At 51.1% G+C, this 28,000-nt stretch overlaps 1 protein-coding gene across 3 annotated transcripts in view; it reads left to right on the forward strand.

Moving 5' to 3' along the window:
- Dicer1 (dicer 1, ribonuclease type III) overlaps positions 1 to 4,608 on the forward strand; it is a 54,355-nt gene extending 49,747 nt beyond the window's left edge. For all 3 annotated transcript variants that reach the window (XM_013015425.1, XM_013015437.1, XM_013015431.1), the window contains one exon: positions 318 to 4,608. In XM_013015425.1, the coding sequence (XP_012870879.1) occupies positions 318 to 483 (166 nt within the window). In that variant the 3' untranslated portion in view covers positions 484 to 4,608. The remainder of the gene's footprint in view (positions 1 to 317) is intronic.
- Positions 4,609 to 28,000: the final 23,392 nt, after the last annotated feature.

The raw sequence follows: 28,000 nt of genomic DNA on the forward strand, positions 1-28,000 counted from the left end.
AAAAGCAAGAAGTTCTCAAAGGTACCACCAAGCAGTGATTCTGAGAAATATTTACACTAGGGTGCACTCTTATCCAATTTCCACCCCTCAGTGAGATTGACTGTTCTTTTTCTTCGTTTTGTTTTCATAAAGGAAAGCTGAGTTTGGGACGAAACGGCGGCCCTGTGGGCAACGTGCTTTAGTCCCAAGACCCGCTTCCTTTGTGCCGTGTCTGCTCAAACTTGGGACTCTCGGCCCAAGAGTGCCCGCACCACGCTGACTGACAATAATAATAAATACTTCTGCCTGCTAATTCAAGCTGTCTGGACTTTTTACAGCCCGGCGGAAAGAACTTACGACGGGAAGGTCAGAGTCACCGTGGAAGTCGTAGGAAAGGGGAAATTTAAAGGTGTCGGCCGTAGTTACAGGATCGCCAAATCTGCTGCAGCGAGAAGAGCCCTCCGCAGCCTCAAAGCTAGCCAACCCCAGCTTCCCGGCAGCTGACCTGTTGTGAGCTTCGGAGCAAGAAGCAGGACTGAGGGGAGGGGTCCACACCCCAGGGATGATTGCGCATTGGTCCTGAGCAGAATGAATCGAAGGCAGAATCTAAAGTTTGTTTGATAACAAGATAGATAACAGAATAAAAACATTTAACGTAATGTATAAAATTTTTGGAACTAATTGTAGTTTTAGTTTTTTGCGCAAACACAATCTTGTCTTCTTTCCTCACTTCTGCTTTGTTTAAATCACAAGAGTGCTTTAATGATGACATTTAGCTAGTGTTCTAAGTACTGATAGACAGGTTTCTTTTGTTTGTTTTTTTTCGTTGTTTTGGGTTGGGTTTTTTTTTGTGTGTGTTTTTGTGTATGTGTGTGTTTTGCATCTGTTTCTGTCAGCTTTGCTTAGCGTTAGAAGACCTTGGAGCTCAACGCTCCTCTATCCTCCAGTCCCACAGAGCCCCAACCATGCTGAGCTTGTACAGCGGTAGCCACTGAACCATCAGGAGCAAGACCGTGCCCGGGCCGCCTCTGTCCACCGGCTGTGCTCGGCCGGTTGCTGTGGCACTTAGTAATAATAAGGGACAGTTTAGCCACCATTGGCTGGCGCGTTGGTGAATCAACGCTGAGTTTCCGATGCCACATAGTCCTAAAAAGGTTCTTGCCTTAAAAGTGAAAACTTCATGGCTATTCTTCTTTAATTCTTATTATCTTTGGAACTAGTTGTTTTGTATCTCCTTGATTTGATTAGGTGTGAGATGCTGAGACCGAGATGGACAGCTCACCGTACACTTGTAACATACTGCAGGATCGTGCTAGAATCTGTCACGTGTACCGAAGACATTTTAAAAAGCAGACATCATAATAAAAAATTAATCTGGGCTAAATATTCTATTTTACAAAGAATAAAAATAAAACCCTCCTGCTAGAGAATTCCACTGGTGGAATTTCTGTGGCAAAGAATTTTGCCTGTAGGCTGTTGCTCTAACAAGTACCCGTAGACATATGACCCCTCAGAATGCTGCAGACTTTCTATGGACCGCTGCTCACTTGGAAGCGGGGAGCCTGCTCCTGCCTGCTCTGGGAGCCCCTCCCCAGGCTCCCGCCAGGTTGCATGCATACCTCCCCTAGCCAGGCCATGCTGTCAGCGACACGAACTTTAACCTTTGCCATAAACTGCCATCGTTTTGATACATCTGTGATTTTAGTCACTAACTTAAACTAGCTCATTATTTCCATCTTGGGAAAAAGGAAACAAAAATTAGGCTTTTGCCTAAGTTTCTTTAATTAGATGCATAGGCACTCTTCACTTAAATACCTCAGTTTTTCTTTCCTTTTTGCATGCATTTTTCCCCCTGTTTGGTGCTATGTTTATGTATTATGCTTGAAATTTTATTTTTTTTTTGCACTGTAACTATAATACCTCTTAATTTACCTTTTAAAAAGCTATGGGTTGGTCTTGCACTCCCAGCATACCAGTGGAGGTTTGCTGCAATTTGCCCGGTTAATTATGCTTGAAGTGTAAGAAAGCTGAGCCCAGGAGCGAGTGCAGGGCTGAGCACACGAGGCCTTCTTTGCCTGCATGTCCTTCTGGAGTTGAGATGAATGCTGCATTTCTGTTTTCAACTACAAGTGGCCTCTGTGCACCTGCAGAGAAATGCCTATGTGGATGCAGACTCGAGGCTGCCAGCTCCCCCCTCCCCCCATACACACCCCCTCCCCCGCACCCTGAAGGAGGGGGAGGGGGAGCTTCTTGCTGGTTGTTTGGAGATCTCAATTACTGAATGATTTTTTAAGCAAATTAATAAGTGACTCATTTTTAAAATATTCTAATTTTGAACTTTAGATGTCTGTCTGAAATTTTTTTAAGCAACATTAACATGAGAGATCACAGCAAGTGAAAACCAAGCGATTCTTAACCTGCATAACTGTCTAATTGCACAGTGGCGGGACATCCTTGGTTTTGCTGCTGAGGTGGGGCTTGTGGTCCCATCACAGGTCTCGATTTAGAAGCCCCCGGAGGCCAGGAGCCAAGGGCTTGGCATTGTGTCTGTACGTTTATCTCGCTGGTTAGGGAGTCTCTTGCTTCTTGGCACCAAAATCAGATTGTTTCACAGTTATGATTTCCAGCATGAGGAAAATGCCTCAATATATTTTGTAACCTTTAAGAAGATGTATTTTGTTGTTGTTGTTGTTGTTAATATTAAGAAGTTCAGACTTGGATATGATTAGATTATCCATTCTCAGTGGTGCAAATTTCCTGCAACCATTCACAATGTCTTATCAGCCTCACGTTTTAGTTATTTCGTTGTTTTTATTTTGTCAGAGAAAAATAGCTGATACTAATTTAACTCACAGTTTGAAACATTCTCTGATCCCCTGGTGACCAAGTTAAAAAATAACAAGTTGCAGTTAGACATAGGAAATGGTTCTGAGCACGTCGGTCGTGCTGTGTGTTAATGCTGTGGAGTTTTCCCTGGGTTTGTTTGTTGCAATGTTTTGCATCTGTCAAGAAAAAAAATGCCCTTCTCTGTAGCCCTCCTTTAGGACTGTGTGTGACCCTCTCCCTCTCCTGCTCGGCTTGCCCACTTTCCCAGTGTGAGGCAGAATGTAACATGGGGGCCAGCTGGTGGCGTGGCTGAGCCCCCGCCGGTATGTAAGGACTGGTGAGGCACAACGTGGAAAAGCAATTGCAGAAATTCCTTGTGATGGTCGTGTGCAGCTTACTTGGCATGAACCTTCATTGTAAATGTCTTTTGTTTCTTTTATAACCTACTTTTCCGCAGTCCTAACTATGCTGCATTTGAAACCGCCTTTCCCCTCTGTTCTGTTCATGTAGCACAGGTCGGCATTGTTGCACTTGTACCACGCTTTACCTCATTTCAAGAAACAAAAAATTCTTATACCTGAGAGAGGGGAAAAATGTGGTTTGGCCTTGCTGCTGTTTTGATTTATCGAGTTTGAAAAAGATAATTTTCATGCCTGCAATGTGTGTCATATACTTGCACAACTTAAGTCGGTCATTTTTGTCTGTGGCATTTATACTGTTTGTGAAAATATGGCAGAGATTTGTTAACTGAATTCTTAATTATGTTTTTAAAATGTTAACATTTCTTTTACTTTATGTGAAGTGATTAAATTTAGAATGACCTCTCACACTCCTGTAATTATCCTCTAAATACTGATCCTTTTACTTTCTCAACAATGGCTTGTCCTCAGAGACGGGCAGACGCCCTGCCCCGAATGGCGATGTGAGGGCGGCCCCTTCGTTCCCTTGGTTCGTTTCTAACAACCACTCCCCTGGCTGCCTGAAAGTCAGGGGAGGTCAGCGGTGAGGACGTCCAGCCCGGCCACGGCTCTCCTCCGGGCCTTGTTGATTTAAACTCCCCTTGCTGGGCTAGGGCATCTAATCCTTCTGCATAGAACTTGAACCAGCAAGCCAGGACTTCAGCATCCTCATGTAGCTAAAGCTGTGTTTGAGTCCTAGGCCAGCTGGCGTTGTCTGTGGAGGAGGAACTCAGGCCGCGAGTGTCACCTCTGGTTATTTTAATGACATCTACTTAGGTATATTTTTCCAACTGCTTTTCTGGAGTTGAATTATTTCTAAATAAATTCCTTTATTTTCTATTGTACATGAGAAGTTTTAAAGATACGTTTAAGACCAAGAATAGTGAGATGATTTTTCTGCGAGTAATAAGATGTAGGAATTTGCATTGGGGCCATTGTCTTGTCCACCAGCCGTGAAGGTGATTTTTTCCCAAGCTAGCTTGTGAGTATTTTCTAACCACTGTTTGTTCTTGACGATTGAAATTCTGCAGATGCACTTGGTTCGGGGCTGTCGCAGGTCGCACAGCAAAAGTGCAGATGGAGATGGGCAGGGAGGAGGAGCTCTCTGCTCTGCTCTGCTCTGCTCTGCTCTGAGCGGGGAAGGAAAGTGACTCAGATCACGAAACCCGCGCGGCACTGCTCCATTGTCACGGCCGCAGCTCACCCAGCCAGCACACGGGCAAGCTGCAGCCTGCACCTTAGGGGTCTCAGCCCCCTGAGCTGGGGGGCTTCTTGGGTTTTGGTTTTTGTTTTGTAATAACTGTAGCCAAGCAAATCTCCAATAAAGTATGGTCTGTTCACTTGATATGTACTTTTATCTTGTTTTGTCTTTAACCAAGTGGGCGGTAACATTTAAATCATGGCAGCAAGAACTGACTCTAGAATGCTTTCATTCCGTGGGGAGGTGTGTGAGAATGGATGTTTTTTGGGGGGGCTGGTATTGGTGTCTGGATGCAGCACGAGTGCTTTCTGGCTGAATGCTTTTTTTTCCCCCGAGCTTTTTTGGCTCTCTACCACTTGAACCTTAGCTCCACTTCCAACCTTTCGGTAGTTAATTGGGGCTAAGAATCTCACAGACTTGCCTGCCTTGGCTGGTTCTGATGGAGATCCTCAAGTCTCTGCTTCCTGAGTAGCTAGGATTCCAGGTGTGAGCCACCAGCGTGTTATTTTAATAACATTTTGTTCCCCAGTTCGGCCTCCCGTCCACCTGTGGAGTCCCATGGGAACAGCCATCTTTCTCCAGACTCGGGCAGCACCGGGGCGTGACCGAGGCCCAGCGCCGGGCGCCAGCTCCCTGGGCGGCGGATGATGTGCTTACTTTGAATCTGTGGACAGAACGTTTGTTTCAAGACTTTCAGGACACAGTTCCAGTATTGCTGCTTAAGAAAGAATTCTACTCTTTCAAGTTTTTCATCCACCCTTCTTTTCAACAGAGCACTCAGAGGAATCACTCCACTGAACTTTTAGAAGGAAAGAAATGCTAGTTCTTTGTAAGTGAAAGCAAATCCCTTCCTTTCCTCACGGTGTTTCTAATGAAAGTGGGGAAATGGGCATGCCTTTTAATACTGCACATCTGGGCAAGGGCTGCACGCCTTTGTGTCACTGCCTAGGCTAGGCCAGGCCTTGGGGCCATGGCCTCTTGATACTACCATTGATCCCCACCTCCAAGGCCAGCAGTGACCAGCGTAGCCTGGTCTGGAATCAGTTTGCACATTGGCTTGGGGTGTACCTGAAGAGTCCAGACGGAACTGGAAAGTTCCACAAATGCAGCGAGCTATGGCTTGTGATAATTAATGCCAGCTCAGGTGTGTGCTGTCAGTGGTCTCTGCAGAGACGGCCGCAGAAGTTCTGACCTCTCTGCGCTGCTACCAGTGACTTGTAGATCTCTTTCTATTTTGGTTTGTGGTAGATGTACATAAAAATGACCGATTTAACCATTCTGCAGCAAATTAAGTATACTCGCATTATTGTACAACGTTGCTACCCTCCAGCACCAGGATCTGGATCTTAAACTGAAACTCAGTGGTCTTAAACTCTGAACTGCTCATCCCTGCCCGCCCTCTGTTCTTTTCCCTCCACTCCCCTTCCTCCCCCCCCCCCCACCTGCTGGTGTCTCTTCTGCTTCCCTGTGTACCTGTGGACGTGCCGCCCGACCGCGTCTATTTCTTCATGTCTGGTTTCTTTCATACAACCCATCTTCAAGGTTCACCCATGTTGTAGCTTTTGTCAGAGTTCGCTTTTCAAGGCTGAATGATATTCCACCTGTTTGTCCATCTGTCCCTGGATGTTAAGGTTGCTTCTGCATTTTGACCATTGAGTCGGACGCTGCTCTGGGCTTCCATGTGCAGAAGCTGTCCCATTCCCTGCTTTCAGTTCTCGGGCCTGTCTGCCCAGCCAGAAGTCGAATTGCTGGGTTGCATGATGATTCCACCTTTGATTTGTGCATGTACACGTGCATGCGCACGCGTGTGAACTCAGGGCCTGAAGTGCTGTTCCTGAGCTTTTTTGTTCAAGGCTACTGCTCTACCACTTGAACCACAACTCACAGCTTTTTGTTAATTGGAAATAAGAGTCTCACAGACTTTTGGGCTGGCTTTGAATTGTGATGCTCAGCTCTCAGATTCCTGAGTAGGATTATAGGTGTGAACCACCGGTACCCAGTTGCCTTTGATTTTCTTTTCTTTTCTTTTTTTGCAGTCCTGGGCTTGAACTCTGGGCCTGGGCACTGTCCCTGAGCTCTTCAGCTCAAAGCAAGAGCTCTACCACTTGAGCCGCAGCACCGCTTCCAGTTAATTAGAGATAAGAGTCTCACAGACTTTCCTGCTGGCTTTGAACCATGATCCTCAGATCTCAGCCTTCTTAGCTAGGATTACAGTCGTGAGCTACCAGCAACTGGCTGTCTTTGATTTTTTTTTTTTTTTGGTCGCCTGTGGGGCTTGAACTCTGGGCCTGGGCACTGTCCTTCAGCTCTTCAGCTCAAGGTGAGCGCTCTACCACTTGAGCCACTTCCGGTTTTTCTGGTTTTTCCGGTTTATTGGAGATAGGAGTCTCAAGGTCTCTCCTGCCTGGGCTGGCTTTGAACCGCGATCCTCAGATCTCAGCCTCCTGAGTAGCTAGGATTACAGGCATGAGCCACCAGTGCCCGGCTGCTGTCTTTGATTTTTAGAGGGGCTGCCATATAATTTTCCTTCTGCTGCACAATGTTACACTTCCGCTGACTTCACGTGCACTGCGAGGCTTTGGTGGCAGCATCCTAATAGATGTTGTGGCCCATCTTGCTGACTTTGATTCGCATTCTCTAAGGATGAGGAATGCTGAGGGTCTTCTCCTTTCCAAACATGAGTCGTTTTTTTTGTTTTGTTTTTTGTTTTGAAAACTGCCTAGTCTTTTACTCATTTCTGAATTGAATGTAAGATCTTATTTGGCGCTCCAGCTGAACTGGAACTCATTCTGTAGCCCTAACTGACCTTGCACCTGCAACCCTCGTACTTCGGCTTCTGGAGTGCAGGGATTACAGGTGTGCACCACCATGCCTGGCTAGTTTTAAGAGTCTTTATATGGTCTTATATTTACTGTTCTAGATAAACATTTATCAGATGCATCATTTGTAAGTATTTTCTCATTCTTTGGGTAGCCTTTAATAATTTATTTTTTGGTACCAGTACTAGGGCTTGAACTCAAGGACTGGTACTGCCCCTTAGCTTTTTCATCCAAGACTGGCAGTCAGCCACTTAAGCCATGGCTCTACTGCTGTTTTTGTTTTTGTTTGTGTGGGATTTTATTTTTGGGTGGTTGATTGGAGATAAGAGTCTCATGGGTTTACCTGCCCAGGCTGGCTTTGAACCATGATCCTCAGATCTCAGCCTCCTGAGTAGCTAGGGTTACAGCAGTTAACCACCTGTGCCCAGCTAGCCTTCATAGTCTCTTGATAATGACATTTGATGTCCACAAGTTTTAATTTTGATAAAGACTAGCTTATCATTTTATCTGTCTTTCCGTAGAAATCATTGCTACATCCAGTGTTTTGAAACTTTTCCAATGTTTTCTTCTGAGAGTTAGTTTCCACTTCTTTTGGGCCGCTAATTCATTTGGAGTTGATTTTGTGTATGGGAAAAGCTAACAGCCCAATACTCATTCTTTAAACTTCAGTATCCCGTTCTCCCTAAACTAGTTTTTGGGCCTTTTTTTTTTTTTTCTGTGCTAGACTTGGGTTGGAACTCAGGGCCTGGGCATGAGTGTCCCTGAGGTCTTTTTACTCAAGGCCAGTGCTCTACCACTTGAGCCACAACTCCTCTTATGGCTTTTTTTAAAAAATGGTGATTAATTGGAGATAAGAGTCTCATATACTTTCCTGCCCATTCTGGCTTTGAGCCATGGCTCTCCAATCTCAGCCTCTAGGATTACAGATGTGAGCCACTGGTGCCCAGCTAGACCTTCTCATCTTTATAATATTCTCCTGTTAAACAGCCTCTACCCAAGCAAACAGCTTCCTCAGGGTCAACATTGGGTGTGATCAGCCATCATGGCTGCTACCGCCCAGATGGGGGAAGCAGTGCACCCCTATGGGACCATGTCACAGCCTCCGGGCTTTCCTGCTGCCAGTCTGTCCTCGCTTGGTCTGTACTCTGTAGCCAGAATGATCTGTACAATTGATCTCATAGGGGTGTCAACCATGTGTGGTCTCGCCCCACATGTCCCCCGGCCTACCTCGTGCGCTGGAGGCGCCTCAGCTCGGGGTTCACGCTGCGGACTCTTCTGCACCCAAAGTCTGCTCATCACTGCCTTGCCCCTGAGCGTGACTTTGGCAAGTCGCGCACACTCGGTGCCGTCGGGAGAGTGGCAGTCCTGAGACCGTGAGGACAGTCTGAGGGAATGAGGGAGGGCGTTGAGCTTGGGCCTGGCATGCAGGGTTCCTTGCTGGTGACCTCTGAGCACCACCCTTAGCTGTCAGCGTCTGTGGCCTCAGCGCTAGCACGCCGTGTGTGGCGTTTACCCAGGCTGGAGGAATGCTCTGGCCGCAGACCTGGGCCTGGCTCCCGCTGCGAGTCGGGGCGCTGGGCCCCGCTCACATTTCAGATGTTCCTTTGTCCGCATGGCCAAGCCGGCCTGGAGCAGGAGGCTGAAAAGCATTCCTGTGGGTTCCGTGTGTGCCTGGGACCTGACCCAGCCCAGGGTGGGTGTCGGCCTAGAGTCAGCATTCACTTTTGGGGTGCTCATGTGCCCATCGCCCCTTTTACACACTTCTCTAAAACACAGCTGAGCTCCCTCCTGCCTGACACACTCCCTGGCCCAGGCGGTGCCTGTGGGTCACGTTGGATGACTCTCTGGGCCTCGCATTCTGGGCCTCATGGTCCTGTCTGGATGCTTCCCTGTGCATTGGGTTTTTGTCTTTTGGGGGCCGAAACTAGAACCCAGGGCCTTGAATGTGGTTAGCAGATCTGCATCCTCAGCTGTGTGTGTGTGTGTGTGTGTGTGTGTATGTGTGTGATGGGGCTTGAACTAGGGCCTGGGTGCTGTCTCTGAGCTCTTTTGCTCAAAACTAACACTCTACCATTTTGAGCCACAGCAACACTTCTGGCTTTCTGGTGGTTAATTAGAGATGAGAATCTCATGGACTTTCCTGCTGGCTTTGAACTGTGATCCTCAGATCTCAGCCTCCTGAGTAGTTACTAGCTAGTCGTGAGCCAATGACTCCTTGGCTCTTTCTGTGTGTCCCCAAACTCGTGTCTCTTACCCCTTGGGGAGCAGTCCCAACCTTTGCACTGCTCAAATTAACCTTGTATGTTCCTGAGGCAGGGAGAAAGGACTTGGAGAATTAAAGCTCAATCTCCATAGTTCAGGAAGTAAACTCTATGTGTGTGTGTGTGTGTGTGTGTGCGTACATGCCCACTGATCTGATCCTGGCCTGGGCACTGGTCCTGAGCATCTTTTGCTCAAGGCTAGCTGCCACTTGAGCCACAGCTCCATGTCTAGCTTTTTGCTAGTTAATTGGAGCAGACTTGAACTGGCGTAATCCCCAGATCTCAGCCTTCAGAGTAGCTGAGATTACAGGCGTGGTCACGGCAGCCCAGCGGCCCCCATCAGGTGTTTGTGTTGTTCCACTATTGGGTATCAGAATCAAAGGCATACTTGCAGTCCTTGCCTTCTGCCTTGGGCACGCGAAGGGAGTGACACAGGTGTGAATTCTCAGGTTGCAACAACACTGAAAAGTCAGTTTTTCTGGAGCTTTATTGACACAAAACCAGACCTCAACTGAACTGCGCCTGCTCACACCAGTCCTGCCCGTGCCTATGTGTGGGACACATGGCGGCAGTAGAACTTGGAAATCGGGCCTGGAAAACCCTGGCCTCAAGGATCGCAGGCGTGCACGTGTGGGCCACAGATAGCCCAGACTTCTTCGTGGGGGAGGAGCCAGGTCTGTGGTCCTTGTGTCACATGTCATTGACTCATGCGCAGTAGAGACTGCTTGCTTCTGGAGGGTGGGGGTGGGGGAGGTGTTCAAGTCATTTGGGGGAAGAAAGGCTGGGCACAATGGCACCCCTCGAAGCATCTCTCCAGTAGACTGGCTCCAGGTGCTCCCTTTGGGGGGAGGTTGTGGGAGGCAGGGAGAAGGGGCGAGGCAGGTGGAGACCGCAGAGCGGGGCGGGGCGGGCCTGACCTCCAGGCCACTACTCTGAAGTTTGAGCGTTTTATTTTTATTTTATGATGATTGTTGTTGTCTGTCATGGGGCTTGAACTCAGGGCCTGGGCAGTGTTCCTGAGCTTTTCTGCTGAAGGCCACTTCTCAGTTCTTCACTACAGGAGAGCTGGAGGTGGAAACCACGGTCTCAGCACCCAGCTCACCCCGGTCTGGAAAGGTAGGGTGCACCCAGTGGCCACTCAGAGCCGCCGGTTCAAGGCCAGTCTTGCTAAGGTAAGCCTTGACTAAACACCCTGCTGGGTTCAGCAAAAAGCAAGCGTTCTCTTTAATATCTGCTCCCGCTTCCTGCTCCTACAGCCCCCGTGGAGGAAAAGCCAAAGCCTTTACCTCCACGCAACATGCAGCATCTGCTGCGATGTGTGGCGCCACGGCAGACACCCAGCCTTCTCAACAGCTCGCTTGGCCGCCACCGCTGTGCCTTTCTACGTCTGAGCAGCTGGGACGGGAAGGACGTGCCTCCCTCACCACCATCTTTGTGTGTCCAGGTCCCCGGTAGAAGTGGCCGCACCAGAGCCTCGGCCTGCATTGACCTCAGTGCTCTGTGTGGACCTGATGCGTCTGGTGCTGATGGCTCCTGAGGGGGCGGGGAGGGGGCGGGGAGGGCTGGGGGAGGGTCAGGACAGCCAGCAGACTGGTGGGCAAATCAAGTCCCGATTTTGCTTTAAGAAAAATCCCAGTGGATTCTATAAGGGGAGTGAGGGTGGAGCCCCTCTTCTGAATATTAGGGTGTTTCAGATTTGGGGGGAGAGGTGGGGGCGTACGTCAAGTCTGACACCACTGGGACATGATGAGCAGAATTGAGAGGACCTAGTGCAGCAAAGTCTTTCTTAGAGAGTTGGTTAGAATAGACTCTACATCTTGTAGTTGACAGTTCCCCTTTTTGCTTTGGCTGCTAGGCAGCTCAGTCCATCTTCCACCTCTGTGTGCAGGCCCTGTGGGTGCTGGGGGCACCAGGTGAATAACACATGATCCTGTTCTTTATAGGCAGACAGTATCCCACTGGGAAGTGGGCCTCGGCCCAATCACGAGATTAAAACCAAATTTTATAGCAGTCTCATTTTCTCCTTGTGCTGTCCCGTGACTCTGCCCTCTCCCCAACAGGCTCCTTGGAAACATGGGGTAGACCTCGGACCAGCTCAGCACGGTTCCTCAGTCCAGAAGGTGCTTAGGAAACAGCAGCTATGTTGCTCCAGAAGGCTGCCCAAGGCCTGGGTGCACGCACAGCCGCGCTGCTCTTCGCCCTTGATTTGGCTGCTCCAGGCAGGAGGGGGACACGGGGGTCCAGCCTGGGTCACACACTGCCATGTGCTGAGCACCGAGACAGCGGCCGGCTTCCCTGGGTTCGTTTGGGCTGGGCCCCGGGCGGGCGTGCAGGGGCCAGCGGCGAAGGCTGCGCTGCGGGTCAGTGGTGGGGCTGAGTGCCCTGAGCAAGGGCTGCAAGGCCTGCGCGTTGGGTTTGGTGCGCCGGGTTAGATCTTGGAGCTTATATTCCCTCCCCGTGGAGGAAAGGGTTGGGCCTACGTCCACCAGACGGGCCACGGGGCCAGCTGGTGGCTGTGTTACAGATAGAACCTCTCCACTTGGCACAGCGGAAGCTGGCAGGGAGCAGTTTTGTTGACAGAGGGGAGGCTCTGTCAAGGACTCCTCGGGGCGTCGGGACCACTGGGCCCCAGGGATTGGCCCAGGCCCTGGGGACAGCGGGTCCCTGGCGGGGGAGGGGGGCCCAGGCATGTCCCCAGGGCGATCCCGCATGTCTGGGAGAGCTGCTTGCTCTTCACCCCCATAACCTGCTCAGCGTCCGTACCCACAGTGGAGTTGGCCCCAAGGATCCACAAACACGGATAACTCACCACGCCGCAGCACGTGACAGGTAAGGGTGGAAGTCACGGCCGTGCGGACAGCGTCTGGCCAAGGCTTCGCGTCCTAAAGCTGGGTTTGCAGTGATCACCCACCCACCTGCTCTGGCGAGGCCTCTCCCCGGGGGGCGTGGTTCAGGGCATCCGTGTTCCCCGAGGGGCAGACCTCCATCAGCAAGACTGGGGGTTTGGAGATGGATGCGTGCTGTCAAGACAATACACCAGGGAGACGCCACTGGATGACAGTAAGGACTTGACCACACACAAGCAGAAGGTTAGAACATGACAGGAGCCTTCGCACGAGGGATGAGTTGAGCTGGGTTTCGTGTGACAAGTAGGAGTTCTCACGGGAGCTCGCACTCTAGTAGTCACTTGGTGACTCACGGTCATGGGTCAGCAGATGTTGAATTGATCTGATTTCCCTGAAGGAAAGAAGAAACGAAGGGTTAGGCGAAAGAGTCAGGCCCAGATGTATAAGAATAGTGCATTATTCTTCCATGAAGCTTTTACAGTATTAGCTTTTTCCCCCTTTGGCATCTGGCTGCCTGGAAGGGAAGAGGGAGTTCAGTTATCAGTGAGTCACAATGGAGCAGGATCTCTAAGGTAAGAATGGGGGCTGTGCCTTTTAGAGCTGTCATTCATGGGAGTAGAGGATGGGGCCCGGGCTGGGGACCCCTGGTGGAAGCAGCACCCCCAGCTGGGCAGCACATACCACGGTGGCCAGAGAGAGGGTCCCCATCTTCCATGAGCTTTCAGATGACCCTGTGTTGGGCCTTAGAGCTTGGCCACCAAGACACATTTGAAACAGCTGGGCCAGGAGCCAGCCGGGGCCACGCCCCCAAGCCAGGCCCCGCCTGCTCCCCTCCCTCGTAAGGGACTCATTTCAGCCAGGGTTTTGAGAACCTCGTTGTGAATTATGATGGGGTGCCCTGGTATTTGAGAGCCTCTGGAATCAAATATGAGCTATGACTCAAACGAGGCTCCATTTCATAGGGGATAAATCTTGGTCGTGTACGTTTAATATAATTTGATGGTTGTAAATCCAGTGAATCTACTGCAGGAATTCGCTGGGCGTTGCATGGGCGAAGTATTTAGTCAGGTGTTTTGAAAGGTTCAGCTTTTCTCCTAAGGTGCTAATTTTGACAGGCTTAAGGAGAGAAAGTCAGGCTGCTGGAGCGCCCCTTCTGCTCGGGGACTTTACAAAAGTGCGTGTCCCATCCTGAAACGCAGATGTGACCCTGCCAGCTGACACGTGAGCGGGCAGACTCCAAGAATAACTTTGAGGATGAGAGAGAGAGAGGCTGGATAAAAGCGAGCTTGGATGTGATGTTTAAACCATCCGCCTTCGGAAAGACTCCACGCACCTGGCTGAGAAATCGTTACCATGTGGATATTGGGGTACATGTATTTGGGGAGTCAAGGGATGCAACTCCATTGCTGGCGGGGGTATTCAGTTGCTGTTGTTCTGTCATGATCTAGCACCAGTAACGGCTTAGAACACACATGCATGGGCTTGCCGAGCCTCTATGCGATGTTGAGTCTGGGTGCAGCCTTGCAGGGGTCTTCCCTGAAAGTGTCCCCAGGGCTGAAACTTCATGGGGCTTGGGGGTCCTGTGGGGAAGGACCCCCCCCCAAGCCTGCAGTTTCCAGGCCTGCTCAAGAGCAATGACCACTCTCTCCTCACCCCCATGAATGCACGGTCGGCTGGCTACCCCCACCCTTGCCCAGGGAGGAAGCCTGGGTGTATGCCCAGCCCCAGGTTGCATTCAACTCAAGGGCAGAGTGTTTGCACTGTGGGTGTGACTGAGGAGCTGGAATATTAAGGCCTTTTTAGGATCTGCCTGCTTCACTTTTTTTTTTAAATGTAGGTCCCGGGGCTTGAACTCAGGACCTTGGCACTTCCTTTTTATTTTTCCACTTAAGGCTGCCACTCTACCTCTTGAACCACAGCTCCATGTCTGGCTTTCTTGCTGGTTATTGGAGATAAGTGTCTCATGTACTTTCTGGCCCTGGCAATTCTCAGATCTCAGTCACCCAAGTAGCATGGATTATAGGCATGAGCCACCAGCACTGGGCAAACATTACTCTTGATGGCCACTTCTAATTGCAGCCTGTCTGAGACGGTTGTGGTTGTGGTTAAAAGTCTGCACCTGGGAGATGTGCTATGTGTCCTGGGCAGGCAGGCTGCATCTGGATGGACGAGTAAGATGCGAGGGCCTCCCACGGACTATATGGCGCGTGCAAGGCCCAATTCTCCATCCATCCCACAGCCAAAGTCACTTCCAGGAGACTTTTCAGGGAAATGGCTTCTCCATGGCCCCATGCTTTAGCAGGGGAGCAGGACACACTGCATCTGACCTTTGACCTTGCTTATTTCTTCCTGGGCCCTTCAGGATCACAAAGACCGGAGAAGCCACACACACACCCTGCCTGCCCCCTGCCATATGAGGAGTTCCATTCTGGGGGAAGGGAGTTTTCTCTCTCCTCCCTCCCTCCCTCAGTGATTCCCCAGTGGTTCCCTCCCATTTCACAATTAATACAGAGCCTCCGTGCAGACAGACAGGGACAATTTTTTAAACAGATGCTGCAGGTCACTGAGAAGTTTATTGGTCAAACAGCACTTGGAGCCCAGATAGCTGCTTTTGCCATTGCGACTGTAGGCGAACCCAGTGAGCGCACCGTCCTGATTACAAATGCAGAGAAGGGGGGTGGCGGTCATAATGTGGGGGTGGGGGGGTGGGGGGAATCCATCTTATTTAAAAGTGTTTTAGCGTCACCAAACACATTGTGCTATCCTGAAGCAGGTTTGGGGGAGGAAGAACACATTCAACTTGAGGTTTTTAATTTGTTTGAAGTATTTTGCTAAAACAGAATTATGTTGGAGTTTATATAAAAGTAGAGAAATGACATGAAAAGTTTTAACTTAAGCAGCAAAATATAGAGGCTAATCTTATTTAAAAGTAATATGTATGTCTTGATTGAGTGCCCAGATACACTCAATTGGGACTTCTCCCCCCCCCCTTTTTTTCTTTCTTTCTTTCTTTTTTTTTTCTCCTTCTTTTCCTTTTTTTTTTTTTTTTTTACTGAAATCAGGTCTAAGCTGTTACACTGAGTTAGAGCAAGCAGGTTTTTCCTGAGCTTATATTGCCAGACCTGCAATACTCTTGTGGCTGCATTTAATAAAGAAACGAAAGTCTTGAGTAAGGGGATATGATTTTTTATGACAGAAGGAATGCAAATAACTTTTGGTCTCATTGCCTTGACCGGGTTTGGTTTGATTTGATGGAGTTTAATAATGACTTATAACCTGTGCTGACAATCTGCAGACCCCGCACAACGTCATTTAACTCATTTATTCTGAATGCTGTAAAAACAAAGAGATGGCAAATAAATATATGGAAGGTTCATTGTTTGTCAGAGGGCCCAAGCCAAGAGTTTTCAGTGACCTTTTAAAATATGGTCCCAGGCTAGTACTAAAATGTCTGTCACTCAACACACACACTTGCAGGCTCTGGCCTCTTAACCCACTCAGCTTAGGGTTTTTTTTTCTTTTCTTTTTTTTTTCTCTTTTTCTCCCCCAACCTCTTTCAAACGGCCGTATGAATTTCCAATCAGCTGCAGCGATTTAAGCGTTTGCATTGGAGGATTACTGTAAATTGCAGCCTGACAATTACAATACACAGGGCACTGGCGAGTTATTAATGGGCTCGCCTACTGATGGCCTATCAGCGCTCGCTCAGACCTGCCGAGCTGCAGCTTAATTGGATCCAGGGGTGGGATGGGATGGGGGGGGGTGGAGAAGCAGGCTTCCTGGGACTCTGCTCCACCCCCTTCCCAGAGGAAGATATCAATCGATTATGGATGGCTCCTGCCCGCTATGTCGAGTCTCTAATTCACCTCGGCCGTAATGACTTGTATTGGCTTAAGGAACTCAGTAGGATTTGACAGCATCGAGGCTCAGTGACAAAGACCAGCAGGTGACTTTAATTGCGGACTTCTATGGCAAGAGATTTTATGCAAGACAGACTAACGGTCTAGTGGGCAAAAAAAAAGGCTTGTTTCAAAAAAAAAATTCCATGGCAGTTCTAGAAGGAGCCATAGACCAGGCCTGCGCTGAACTACTTTCCTTTCCTTTCCTTTCTGTTTTTCACCCCTTCAGGGGTGGATCAAGAGGGAGACCCCCTCTCCTACCCCCACTCTACCTCTCCACCCCTGGAATCTGCAGCCGTCTACCCTCTCTTGGGTTTCAATATTTATCTTTAGGGATGAATTATGTCCAGGCATAAATTATGTTTGACACATCTTGATGCTGGGGGGAAAAATTAAATTTTTCACTGCTCAGACAAACATTATGCAGAACACAGCATGCTCGAGTATGTCCTGAGAGAGCTGAGCGTGCTGTTTAGTTTTACAAAAATCCAATGGACAGCCTGTCTGAAGCGGCCGAAGGGTTGGTGGATAATGATCAGCGAGCGAGTGAATGAAAAATAAAAAGCAGATAGGATCACAGACTTGAGCCCCCAAAAGGAGGAGGGTGAAGCTGAGTCTGGCCACAAAGTTCCCCACTGTTAGGTTCAGTTAGGAAACTTCCCAGGAGACCATTGTCTTTGGAGGACTGAGCAGGCTGCAGGAAGGGTGTCATCTAGGTGACCGGGGCAGCCAGTGTTTGCTGGGGATCCTGATGTGAGCTCTGTGCTAGGGCTGGGGAGAGACTGTGTCCTCTCTCCTTCTCGCTTGATGCGGCACCACGGACTCTCCCAGCTCACCCAGTTTCTCACCGTTATCCAAACATGACCACATCATAGTACTTCCTTGCTTCCAACTCCTCCCTATCCATCCTTTAAGATTCTGTTTGGTCTCCTCCTCCAGGAAGTTTTCCAGTTCTTCTTCCTCCCATCTCCCCGCAATCCCTTAGACATTCTGATCTCAGAACCCCGCTCTCATGCATCTGCAAAGTGATGCTTGGCTATTCTGCATGGCCTCCAGAACACAGCTGAATCCCAAGAAAGTCATGGATGGAGAGTGATGATTCTGAAGGGGGGGGGCGGCAGTGGAGAGGCAGGTGGACACAGAGGTGGGCAGGACCCTCGGGCTGTTCCATGCAGAGCTCAGCCTCTGGAATCCAGCCCAGTACTGGGGGAGATGGATGGTGTAAGGGCTGGGCATGTTGCCCAGCACTGCTGCTTTGGGACAGGGGAGGCTCAGCCAGCTCCCCTCAGCCTAACAGCCTCGCCCAGGTCCCACGGTGCCCGTGGTAGGCAGATGGTTCAAACCTGGAAATGAAGCTGAACATCCGTAGCTCACGTCTGTGCAGCAGTCCTAGCTACTCTACTCTGGAGGCTGAGATCTGAGGATCACAGTTCAATGCTAGCCAGAGCCCATGAGACTCTTCTCTACAATGAACCACCAAAAAAGCCAGAAATGGGGGGTGGAGGCATGGCTCAGTTGATAGCCCTCTAGCCAATGAGTGAAAGCGTCAGGTATCGAGTTCAAGTCTGGATCTCAGACCAAGAAAAAAGGCAAAAGTGGAGCTGTGGTTCAAGTGGTAGAATGCCAGTCTTGAGCAGAAACAAACAAGCAAAGAAAACCAGAAAGCATTCAGGCCCTGAGTTTAAGACCCAGTGTCCACATATAAAACAAAACCCAGAAATGAGCAAATCCTCCCAAGATCATGGCTTTGGGCTCTGCCTCTTATCTCCAGATGGCCTCCTCCTTCCTCTTGGCTGTCCAGTGCCTTCCTGGGAAGCCCTCCTGGATTCTGCATGTTGGTCTTCTCAGGCATTTTTTCATGTTCCCGGGGTGAGCCACTGAGGCAGGTTCTGGGCCAGTGCTTGCTCAGCATTACCCAGGATGGCTGACTGACTGAATGACAGTACCACAGAGGTGTGTGGACACCGGGGAAGTGACGTTCGTGTGATTTGCTTGATGCTTGGAACTGCCTAACCGTTGCCGATCAGGATCATGGGTGCGATCGCTAGCTGGCTACCACGGGCAGCTCATTTGCTTTCAAAGTCTGCATGGGGGAGGAGGAGCTTCCTGCTGGAAAGGTGACCCCAGCCTAGTTGGCCAGGTCCTGAACCCTCAGACAACAGAAGGGCTTCCGGAAGGGTTTGATTAAAATAGATGGGAGTTGGGGCTCCAATGAAGGGACTGAAAAAGAACCTGGGTTCTGAAGGGAACTTCTGGGATCCTTTGTTGTTGGTGGTGGTGGTTGTGGGACTTGAACTAGGAGCCTGGGCAATGTCCCTGAGCTCTTCAGCTCAAGACAAGTGCTCTATCACTGTGAGCCACGGTGCCACTTCTGGTTTTCTGGTGGTTTACTGGAGATACAAGTCTCACAGACTTTCCTGCCCGGGCTGGTTTTGAACCTCGATCCTCAGATCTCGGCCTCCTGGGTAACTAGGATGACAGGTGTGAGCCACCGGCACTTGGATTTGGGTATTTTTTATGAGAGGAAGGACATGAAGACTTGCAGTGTTCCTGGCTGTCCAGAGCCATCAGGATGCCCGTGGGACAGGGACCCTTATAAAGTGCTCTTCCCCTCCCCCTTGGCCAGGCCCAGGACCTGAGAGGAGATGGCGGATGTTAAGTATGGAATGACGGAGGCTTGGCAATGCAGGAAGCTCATCCTAAGCCCACGCGTCCCACCCTGCCCTCACATCCCAGCCAACCTCACGCCCCCTCCCATCGCTCAGCAATGGCTCCCCACTTGCCCCGCAGCCCTGTGTGGCTTTTGCCCTTCCTGTAGCCATCTGAGCCTTTCCTGGGGTCTTGCGTGGTGGCTCCATGGCCGGTCAGGCTGCCCCTCCCTCCTTCCAGCTGTCAGGGTTTGTGCACAAGAGCCTGTGCAGACAGCCCCGGTCTGCTGCCCGGGGCTCCTGGGTGATCCCTGCCTCATGGCCTCAGGGCCCTTCATTCTTGAGCGGCTGAGGAACTTTGGGGGGCAGAAGGACAGGGTGGCAGGCATGTACACCGACGCAGGTGCACCAAGCTTTGGAGATGGAAAACTGGCCTGGGATCTGACTGTGCGAGTGAGCAAGAGTGGGGGCCTGTGCCTGGGTTTTGGGTCCTGATCACAAAGAAGACCCCAAGAGGGGCAGTGTGCATGTGGCCCCGCCAGCTGTGCCTCAGCCCAAAGCGAGACGAAGGGTGCATCTCAGGGGTCAGCCTCGGATGAATTCTTCCTGAAAGCCTACCCTAGGGAACCAGGACACCAGGCTGCCCCCAAGCCACCAGGCAGGCTGGGAAATGGCAGCTGGGCCGAGGCCTGGCTGGGTCACTCACTCCATGACTGCACCGGGCTGTTGGCCGCCCCATCTTCGGCCCACCTTCCCCCCAGGGGCTCCACACAGCTTCACAAGGCCTCAGGGGGAAGAAGGGCTGGCCGGGTGGGGGCCTCTCTGCCTGGGACCCAAACCCAGGCCCTTTGGTGGCTTGAGGTCATCTTCCTACCTCCTCACCCTGGAGAGGAGGGAAGGAGGGACAGGTCTTCCTCCCTGCTGGGAAGCTTGCCGAGGAGCAGGTCTGAATTTCCAGCTGCTTCCAGATGCTGGGAAGTGGGGTTCTTTGGGTCACCCCTGCACCTCTGCCACACTGGGTGTGTAGGGGGCGGGGAGCTGGCTGGGAAAGAGATAAGTGGGGTTCAGGGGTGTGTGAACAGGGGTAGGGCTGTGGGGGGCCCTGTGTTGGGTCTGTCCCTGCAGGCATCAGGTCTTAGTGCACCCCGTGCACCCCCCCCAGCTTTTCCAGAGAAGCATATAGAAAAAGGAGTAACTATCAGTCCAGTCAGGGGCAGAGCCCTCCTCCTACAGTGGATGGGGATGCAGGCTAGACTTCAGGAAGGACCTTACCTGCCAGTCCCCCTTTCCACCCCCCCTCCCCAGGGTCACCGCCTGCCTCTTGCTCAAGGCTGGGAATGATCCTGCACAAAGCCATCTTGCCCTCCCAGGCCATTGGGCCCACCTGGAGACTGAGGCCCAGAGAAGGGATGCAGGCTGTGTACCCCGCCCACCCCCTGGTGGTAGGGATGGAATAGCAGCTGCCCACCCAGGCCCACCGCAGACCCTGAGATGTTCCCCCTGTCCACTTTCTCCTCGCTTTCCACACATCCATAGTTTTCTTCTCCAGGAACTTCACTGAAATCATCCTCCAAGCAAAATGAAGTAAGGACAGAGGGGAATTGGAAAGCTGTGACGACTGTGTAACCCTAGCTACTGGGGAGGCTGAGGTCTGAGGATCAAGGTTTGAAGCCACACCAGGCAAAAAGTCCACAAGACTCTGTCTTCAATTAGCCAGCCAAAAAAGCTGGACTGGAAGTGTGGCTCAAGTGTCGAGGACGAGCTCTGAGGAAAAAAGCCAAGCAAGAACACAAGGCTCTGAGTTCAAGCTCTGCTACTGGCACCAAAAGATATAAGAAATGCAGTGTGTTTGCAGTGAGTAATGGTGGGAGATAGCCTGTGTGGTGGAGAAGAGGGGTAAGAAAGGAGCATAAAGAGAGGGAGTCTACAGGGGAGGACAAGAAAGGAAGTCTCTAAGAACCTGAGACCTGTGGTCTTGTAGTGGCTTGGGTGACCTAAATCTTTTCAAAACAAACAGAAGAATGATACAAACAAATAAATGGTGATGGTGATGATGATGATGATGGTGGCTGTGGTGGTGATAGTGATCATGATGACAGTGGTAGTGGTGATCATGGTGATGTTAATGGTGCTGATGGAGGTGGTGGTGATCATAGAGATGTAAGTGATGGTGTGGTAGTGGCGGTGATTACTGTAGTGATGATAGTGGTGATTATGGAGATGGCGGTGGTGTTGGTGATATTGGTAATTAAGATGGTGCTGGTGGTGGTGATCATGGTGGTAATGGTAATACCATGGTGAAAGTAGCATAACAATCATCATGTTAACTTATGGTGTGGCCTTGAAGAAGCCCTTTCTTTTCTTTTTTTCTTTTTGGTCAGTTGTGGGGCTTGAACTCTGAGCCTGAGCGCAGCAGTCCCTCAGTTCTTCAGCTCAAGGCTAGCGCTCTACCGCTTGAGCCACAGCGCCACTTCCGGCTTTTTCTGCTTATATGGTGCTGAGGAATGGAACCAGGGCCTCATGCATCAAGGCAAGCGCTCTACCACTGAGCCACCTTCCCAGCCCAAACGCTTTGTTTTCACCCCGTCAGTTTCTTCATTTGTAGACTAAAAAGGTTTTCATCTCTTCACTCTTCTACAGCCAGAGAAAGGATCCGAATGGTATAGGTAAAGCAGGGACATGGTGCGTTGAGACACATGGGCAGAAAGGAAAAGCTGGTCCGATCCTGGGTCAGAGGAGCACTGGGGGCCATGACAGAGAAGGCGGTGGCCGTGGGGACCCCTGCCACCTCCTGACAGGCTCTCTCCTCTCTGTCCCTCAGCAGCCATGGGTGGAGTGGGTCTGCCTTCTTCCACAGCCCTGATTTCCAGCCTGGGAACTCTCACCTGCTAATCACATCTAGCCTGGCTCCACCCAGAATATGCTCCTTGAAACCCCCCCCCCACCCCTAAGGGTCAGGAGCAAATCGTTAAGTATCAGGTTTCCAGGCCCCTGGAGGATGAGAAGGTGCTAAGGAGAGGCCCAGCACCATCAGGTCAGGACCGGCCTGTGTGGAGGGGTGGGCACTGTGGGAGGGGCAGAACAGGGCTCTGGGAAAGAGCTTAACCTCGGGGGCACCAATTAGTTGCCCTGTTTGGCTCCTAGAGCCAGACAGAGCAGTGGGGACCTGGGGGGAGACCCCAACTGTTGGGGCAGGATTAAGGCCAGAGAAATTATGCTTCACAGCACTACAAGTTCAGACTACACCGGCTGCTATGGCTTCTGAATGAGATTTTTGCCTGGCTGGGGCAGGAATCAAATGGACAGGCAGCAAAGCATTAAGAAAATGCAATTCCTTCATGCATTTTTCTGATTGAGAGTTGTGTGTGTGTGTGTGTGTGTTCATTATGGGGTTGAACTCAGGGCCTGGGTGGTATCACTGAGCTTTTTCACTCTATCACTTGAGCCACAGTTCTACTTCCAGCTATTTGGTGGTTAATTGGAGATAAGAGTCTCGCGGACTTTGCTGCCTGGTTGGCTTTGAACTGTGATCCTCAGATGGCAGCCTCCCAAGTAGCTAGGATGACAGGTGTGAGCCACTGGTGCCTGGTTCCCAAAGGCTTTTAGAGCCTTGTGTTCTCCAAAGCCAGCTCAAAGCTGCGCCTTGGAAGTAGAGCTGTGATTCTGGAGATCGACAGAGCACCAGCCTTGAGTGCAAAGCCAAAGCCTGGAAGGCTGTGCTAGTTTCCCCACTCATCTTCCCTTCCTCCTCCATCAGGTTCTTTCTCATTCCTCACCCTCTGAGCTCTGGTTGGGTCTGCTTCCTCCCAGCTCACCTGGGCTCACACCTGGGCTCACACCTGGGCTCACACCTGGGGCGCTTTTCTTCCTCCTCACTCCTCGCAGCGCCTGCCTCATTCAGCTGCTAGATGATCTTTCCAAGATGCAGGTCAGCGCCTCAGCGCCTCACTCCCAGGACGGCCCTGGCACCCCGGCTGGCTCCCTCCATGGGACACGCGTGGGGGAGGGCGCTCCCTGCAGGGACACAAGATGTGAACGGCAGGGGGTAGGAAGGACAGAGATCCGAGGCTGCTTCCTGGGCCATTATCTCTCTCGGTGGGGAGGGAAGGCCCATGTGTGGACGTAGGAATGGAGTGCAGATTTGGCACCAATGAACGTGAGCCTGGGGACCCTGCAGAGTCTCCTTACACTGAGCCTCTGGGACTTAGGGCCGGTTCTCAGATGTATCAGCAGTAGCAGCAGCAGTATTTTCCTCTGGCTTCAGGTGTCCACCTGCACCCATGCTAGATGGAAAGGCCAGGCTCAAGGCAGGGCCTGTGCTACTTGCTCTTCTCTGATTGGCCTCCCTGCACCCTTGATGGCATTTCCTGGGACCCTGCGCCTCCCCAACCTGTTCACACCAAAGCCTGGTTTTAAAGTCAGCTCCTGGAGGGTCAAAAGCAGGGGCTGAAGCCATCAGAAGCCATCTACCTCCAGAAGCAACAGGGAAAACAAACATGATGACAATAAAAAAAAAAATAAAAATACCTGCCCAGCACGGCACACGAATCATTTTCCATGCTATTTCTTCTCCCAATCCCATCACTTCCCCCAAACAGCAGGAGAAATTTACAGATGATGGAGGATGGAGGTGGAGAGAGGTTCCACCATTTGTTGGAGGCCTTGCAGCCAACCAGGGTGCAGGCTGTGTGCTGGCTCTCGAGGGACCGCTCAGCAAATCAGCTGTTTTAGCACAGCGAGGGGAAAAGCACAGGGCAGGCTGCTGCCCGGGCGGCCTTGGCTGGGGCTGCTAAGGCATCGTAGGTGTCCAGCCTGGTTCCCTCATCCCACCACTGTTTAGAAAGCACTCTGCCCGAACAGCTGATCTTGTGTCTTCTCACTTGCAAGTATGCAGGGCTCCACTCCAGCCCCTCCGCAGCTGATAAGGAACAGCAGCAGAAACTCAAGGAGGAGCCTAAATGGTCCTGGTTCCAGGGCAAGGGGTCACCTGGGGCGGGGGCCAGATCACCCCCCACGGTGAAGCAATACCGAACTCGGCTTGGCTACTGTGGTCTTCCAGGAGACAATGAATGTACTCCGTGACCAGATCAGAGCTTATAAGGAAAGCTTACAATCTAGACTTTTCATAAAGTATTCCATTTTAAAATATTGATTATTGGTGTGTGCCGGAGGCTCATGCCTGTAACCCTAGCTGCTCAGGGGGCTGAGATTTGAGGATTACATTTGGAAGCCAGCCCAGGTAGGAAAGTCTGTGAAACTTATCTCCTTTCCACCACCACAAAGCTGGAAGTAGAGCTGTGACTCAAATGGTAGAGCACTAGTGTTGAGCATAAAAGCTAAGAGACAGCACCCAGGCCCTGTGTTCAAGGCCCAGTAGCAGCACTATAGATGTGTGTATATGCATATATATGTATATATTTTAAAAATCCATTGGGAGGCTGGATTTTCCCCCCCACAGGTGTCCATTTGCTACCTGGCTGTAAGGAAAACCAGCAGAAGCCTTTTTTTTTGTTTTTTTTTGTTGGTCATGGGGCTTGAACTCTGGGCCTGGATGCTGTTCCTGAGTTCATCAGCTCAAAGCTAGTGCTCTACCACTTGAGCCACAGTGCCAGTTTTCTGGTGGTTTATTGGAGACAAGAATTTCACAGACTTTCCTGCTCAGGTTGGCATTGAACCGTGATCCTCAGATCTCAGCCTCCTGAGTAGCTAGGATGACAAGAGTGATCCACCGGTGCTCGGCTAAGCCAGAAGCTTTAAGGATGGATTTATTGCTGTCTTTCTGACTGGAAATCTGAGATGCTGTAGCTTCCATTATAGCAAGATTAAAGTGCTCAGGGAGTGACCCTGTTAGGGTTGTACCTCCTTGTGCAATGTGGGGAAACTGAGGCTGACAAGGGCAGGATGCCAGGGTCCTCCTCCTCCACAGACAGTGTCTGAACCAGAAGAGAACACACCCCTGCCCACTACCTCAGCTGGTGCCTACCCTGTTTTGGCTCCGGCCGTGTCCTGGGGGGCTGCCGCTGCTGTAGGAATTTTCTCTAGCCGCTGTGGGTGGCTCAGCCCACGGCTTTGTTTTTAGGGTCTGGGGCTGTGGGTTTGCTGAGAACTGCCAAAGTCCCGGGTAAGTGGTGAGTCACCAGACTTCAGAAGGCTTCGAGTGTTTATTTAAAACCTTACAAACAGTTTACAGCCAATGGACCATGGTTTACAGGCCGGGAATTCACCCTGGATGGGCCTGAGGCCGCGGGGAGGCTGGCCCCCTGGCAGCCCGTAGTCACTCGGGGGTGGTGGGATGTGTGTGGGGGGTGCTGGCCCTTCCTTGGGGCCGTTCCATGGTGAGTTGGATTATCTCTCCTCACAGAAACTATGCCAAGTCTCACCCTGGACCCCTGAGAGTATGAATTTGGAGTGAGGTTCTTTTAGATACAGTCAATTCATATGAGATCAGCCCCTCATCAAGCCGAAGCTCAACTGTGTCAGGCTGGTGTCCTTATTAAAAGGCACTTGAAGCTGAGTACTGATGGCTCACACCTGGAATCCTAGCTACTTAGAAGGGTAAGATCTGATGATCGGGTTCGAAGCCAGCCTGGGCTGGAAAGTTTATGAAATTCTTCTCTCCAGTTAACCACCAAAAAGCTGGAAGTGGACCTTTGACTCAAGGAGTAGAGTGCCATTCTTGAGCAAAAAAACTCAGGGACAGTGTCTAGGCCCTGAGTTCAAGCCCCAGTACTGGCAGGCAGGTAGTTGGGCCTGCATGCATGCACATACATGCATGCATGCACGCACACTCACACACATACACACAAAGGCACACTTACGCAGAGACACAGCAAGAAGATGCAGACAGAACCTAGACAGGAGGAGAAAGACCCAGCTAAACAGTGCCTTGATTTATAGCCTGAAGAAGTGAGAAGAGGACAGAGCCCCTCCCTCGGGACTGGCCTGGTCCAGCACACGGCTGCAGGTTAAACTTCTATTCTCCAGGATGGTGAGCACCACGGCGCTTCTTCTAGCCCGGGGCTGTACCTGGATGGGGTGGTTCACATCTCACCCAGGGCTCTCCAGACACACCCTACTCACCCAGTATTCCCTGGGCCTGCCACCTGAATGTCCCTCTGGGACTCCCCCTCATCACTGGTGCAGGGTCCGTGAGCTCCTGTGGGGACCTGATAGCCTAGAAGATTCCACGTTCCCATCCCGGGGGACCAGGGTAGGTAGACATGCCTGGTGATCCAGAGACCTGGTGATGAGCGGCTGGGAGAGGAAAGCTGCCTCACCCCGCAGGTGGGCGCAGCCAGTGGGAAACGGCTGGGGGCGTGGCTTGTTCCTTGCGATTATAGGACTGGCACCTGTCACTCAGGACCTGCTTCTTCTACACCTCGGGCCCTCAGCTGGGGTTTCCACAGGAGCTGGGTGTCTGAGCAGGTGTGGGTGTTGTGTGCTAAGTAAGAGGAGCGGACACGGGGCCTTTGGGAGGCCCAAAGCTCATTCTCCTGCACTGTTTCCATTTCAGCCAGCCGTGCCACGCAAAAGCCTTGGTACCCTCTTGAACCCTTCCCTCTTGATTCCGGTTACCAAGCCCCAGGGACCGCCACCAGAGAAGGACAAAGCCCCCCACCCTCCCCTGTCCTCTTGTCATGCCGGAAGCTTCTCACGGGCTCCTACTGCCCACAGAGGCTAGGATGCTTCATTAAGAACTCCATCTTCTCAGCTGTCACCATCTCAGCTTCTGCTTGACCCTTCACTGGTCCTCCCCGACTCTTCATAGAAGGATCCAGAACCTCAGCATGGTCTGATGTCCTGGAGTGAGATGTGGAACCCCTCCCTACCCCCCAAGATGCCTTCCCTGTTTCCCCCCCCCCTCCACCTCTGTTCTTTTCTGAGGCTGTGTCTGGTGAGGGCCAGACAGGCCGTGAGCCAGGGCCCCGTGTCCCAGAATTGTCTTTGTGGTTCATCCAAATGTTCACACATCTGGAGACCCAGAAGGAAGGCCTAGGGCTGGGAAGACCTGAGGGTGGAGGTCTCAGGCAGTGTGATGTCTCCGTGAGTGGACATCTCTGAGCACTGACCAGTATGGCCTTCTGTGGGACTTCTGGTGGGTGAACTGCAGCCTTATCTATGTGCATCGGTGGCCATTCCCAAGCTTGTTTTCTGCTCTCTGGCCAGAAGGCTGTTGTTGAAGTACCTGCTGGTCTCTGTCTACAGGGACGAATGCCACTTACTAGTCAGTCTTTATGGGTTCAAGAGGTGTGGTTTTGCATGCTGATAAAGACAATACAAGTGTTGCTGTTCTTTTCTTTTTTCTTTGTGCCAGTATTGGGGCATGCACTCAGGGCCTGAGTGCTGTCCCTTAGCTTTTTCACTCAAGGCTGGTGTTCTACCACTTGAGCTACAGCTCTACTTTCTGGTGGTTTATTGGAGATAAGGTTCTTACAGACTTTCCTGCCAGGGCTGGTTTCAAACTGATCCTCAGGTCTCAGTTTCCTGAGTAGCAGAGATTACAGAAGTGAGCCACTGGTGCCTGGCTTTGGTGCTTTCTGAAGTTCAGCATGTCCACTCCTCTGTAATACAGCCACTTTCTCTCTGTTGCTTTATTTTATTATAATTACTTGTTATGATCATTACAGATATTAAGGTTCACGCATCTTTGAGGGACAGCTGGATGAATTTTTACATCTGTAAACACTCAGGTAACCATGCCCAGCTTGAGATGCCGGATGTTTCCAGCCCCCCAGTGACTCCTCCTAGCCCCCATCCCACCCAGGGCAGCCACCCCCCCGCCTCTGTCACCCCAAGACTTTTGCCCATTCTCGAGCTGCACAGAAGTGGACTCTCTCAGAGGTGCTCCTCTGCCTGATGCCATTCCTTCTCTGTATGAGATCTATGAGAGCCTGGCAGAAGGTACCAGGTAGGGCTCCTCTTCGATCACCCGGACCTGTCATCTTACAGAGGACAGCAGTGGATGATGGACACGTCCAGGGTTGCGTGCATATTAAACGGTGACTCCAGCAAGCCAGGCTTGTTTAGTTCCCGCCACCAGCTGATTGGAGAATAGAGCTAGAA

Source organism: Dipodomys ordii, unplaced genomic scaffold (genome assembly GCF_000151885.1).
Source record: "Dipodomys ordii isolate 6190 unplaced genomic scaffold, Dord_2.0 Scaffold2, whole genome shotgun sequence".
Classification (NCBI taxonomy): Eukaryota; Metazoa; Chordata; class Mammalia; order Rodentia; family Heteromyidae; genus Dipodomys; species Dipodomys ordii.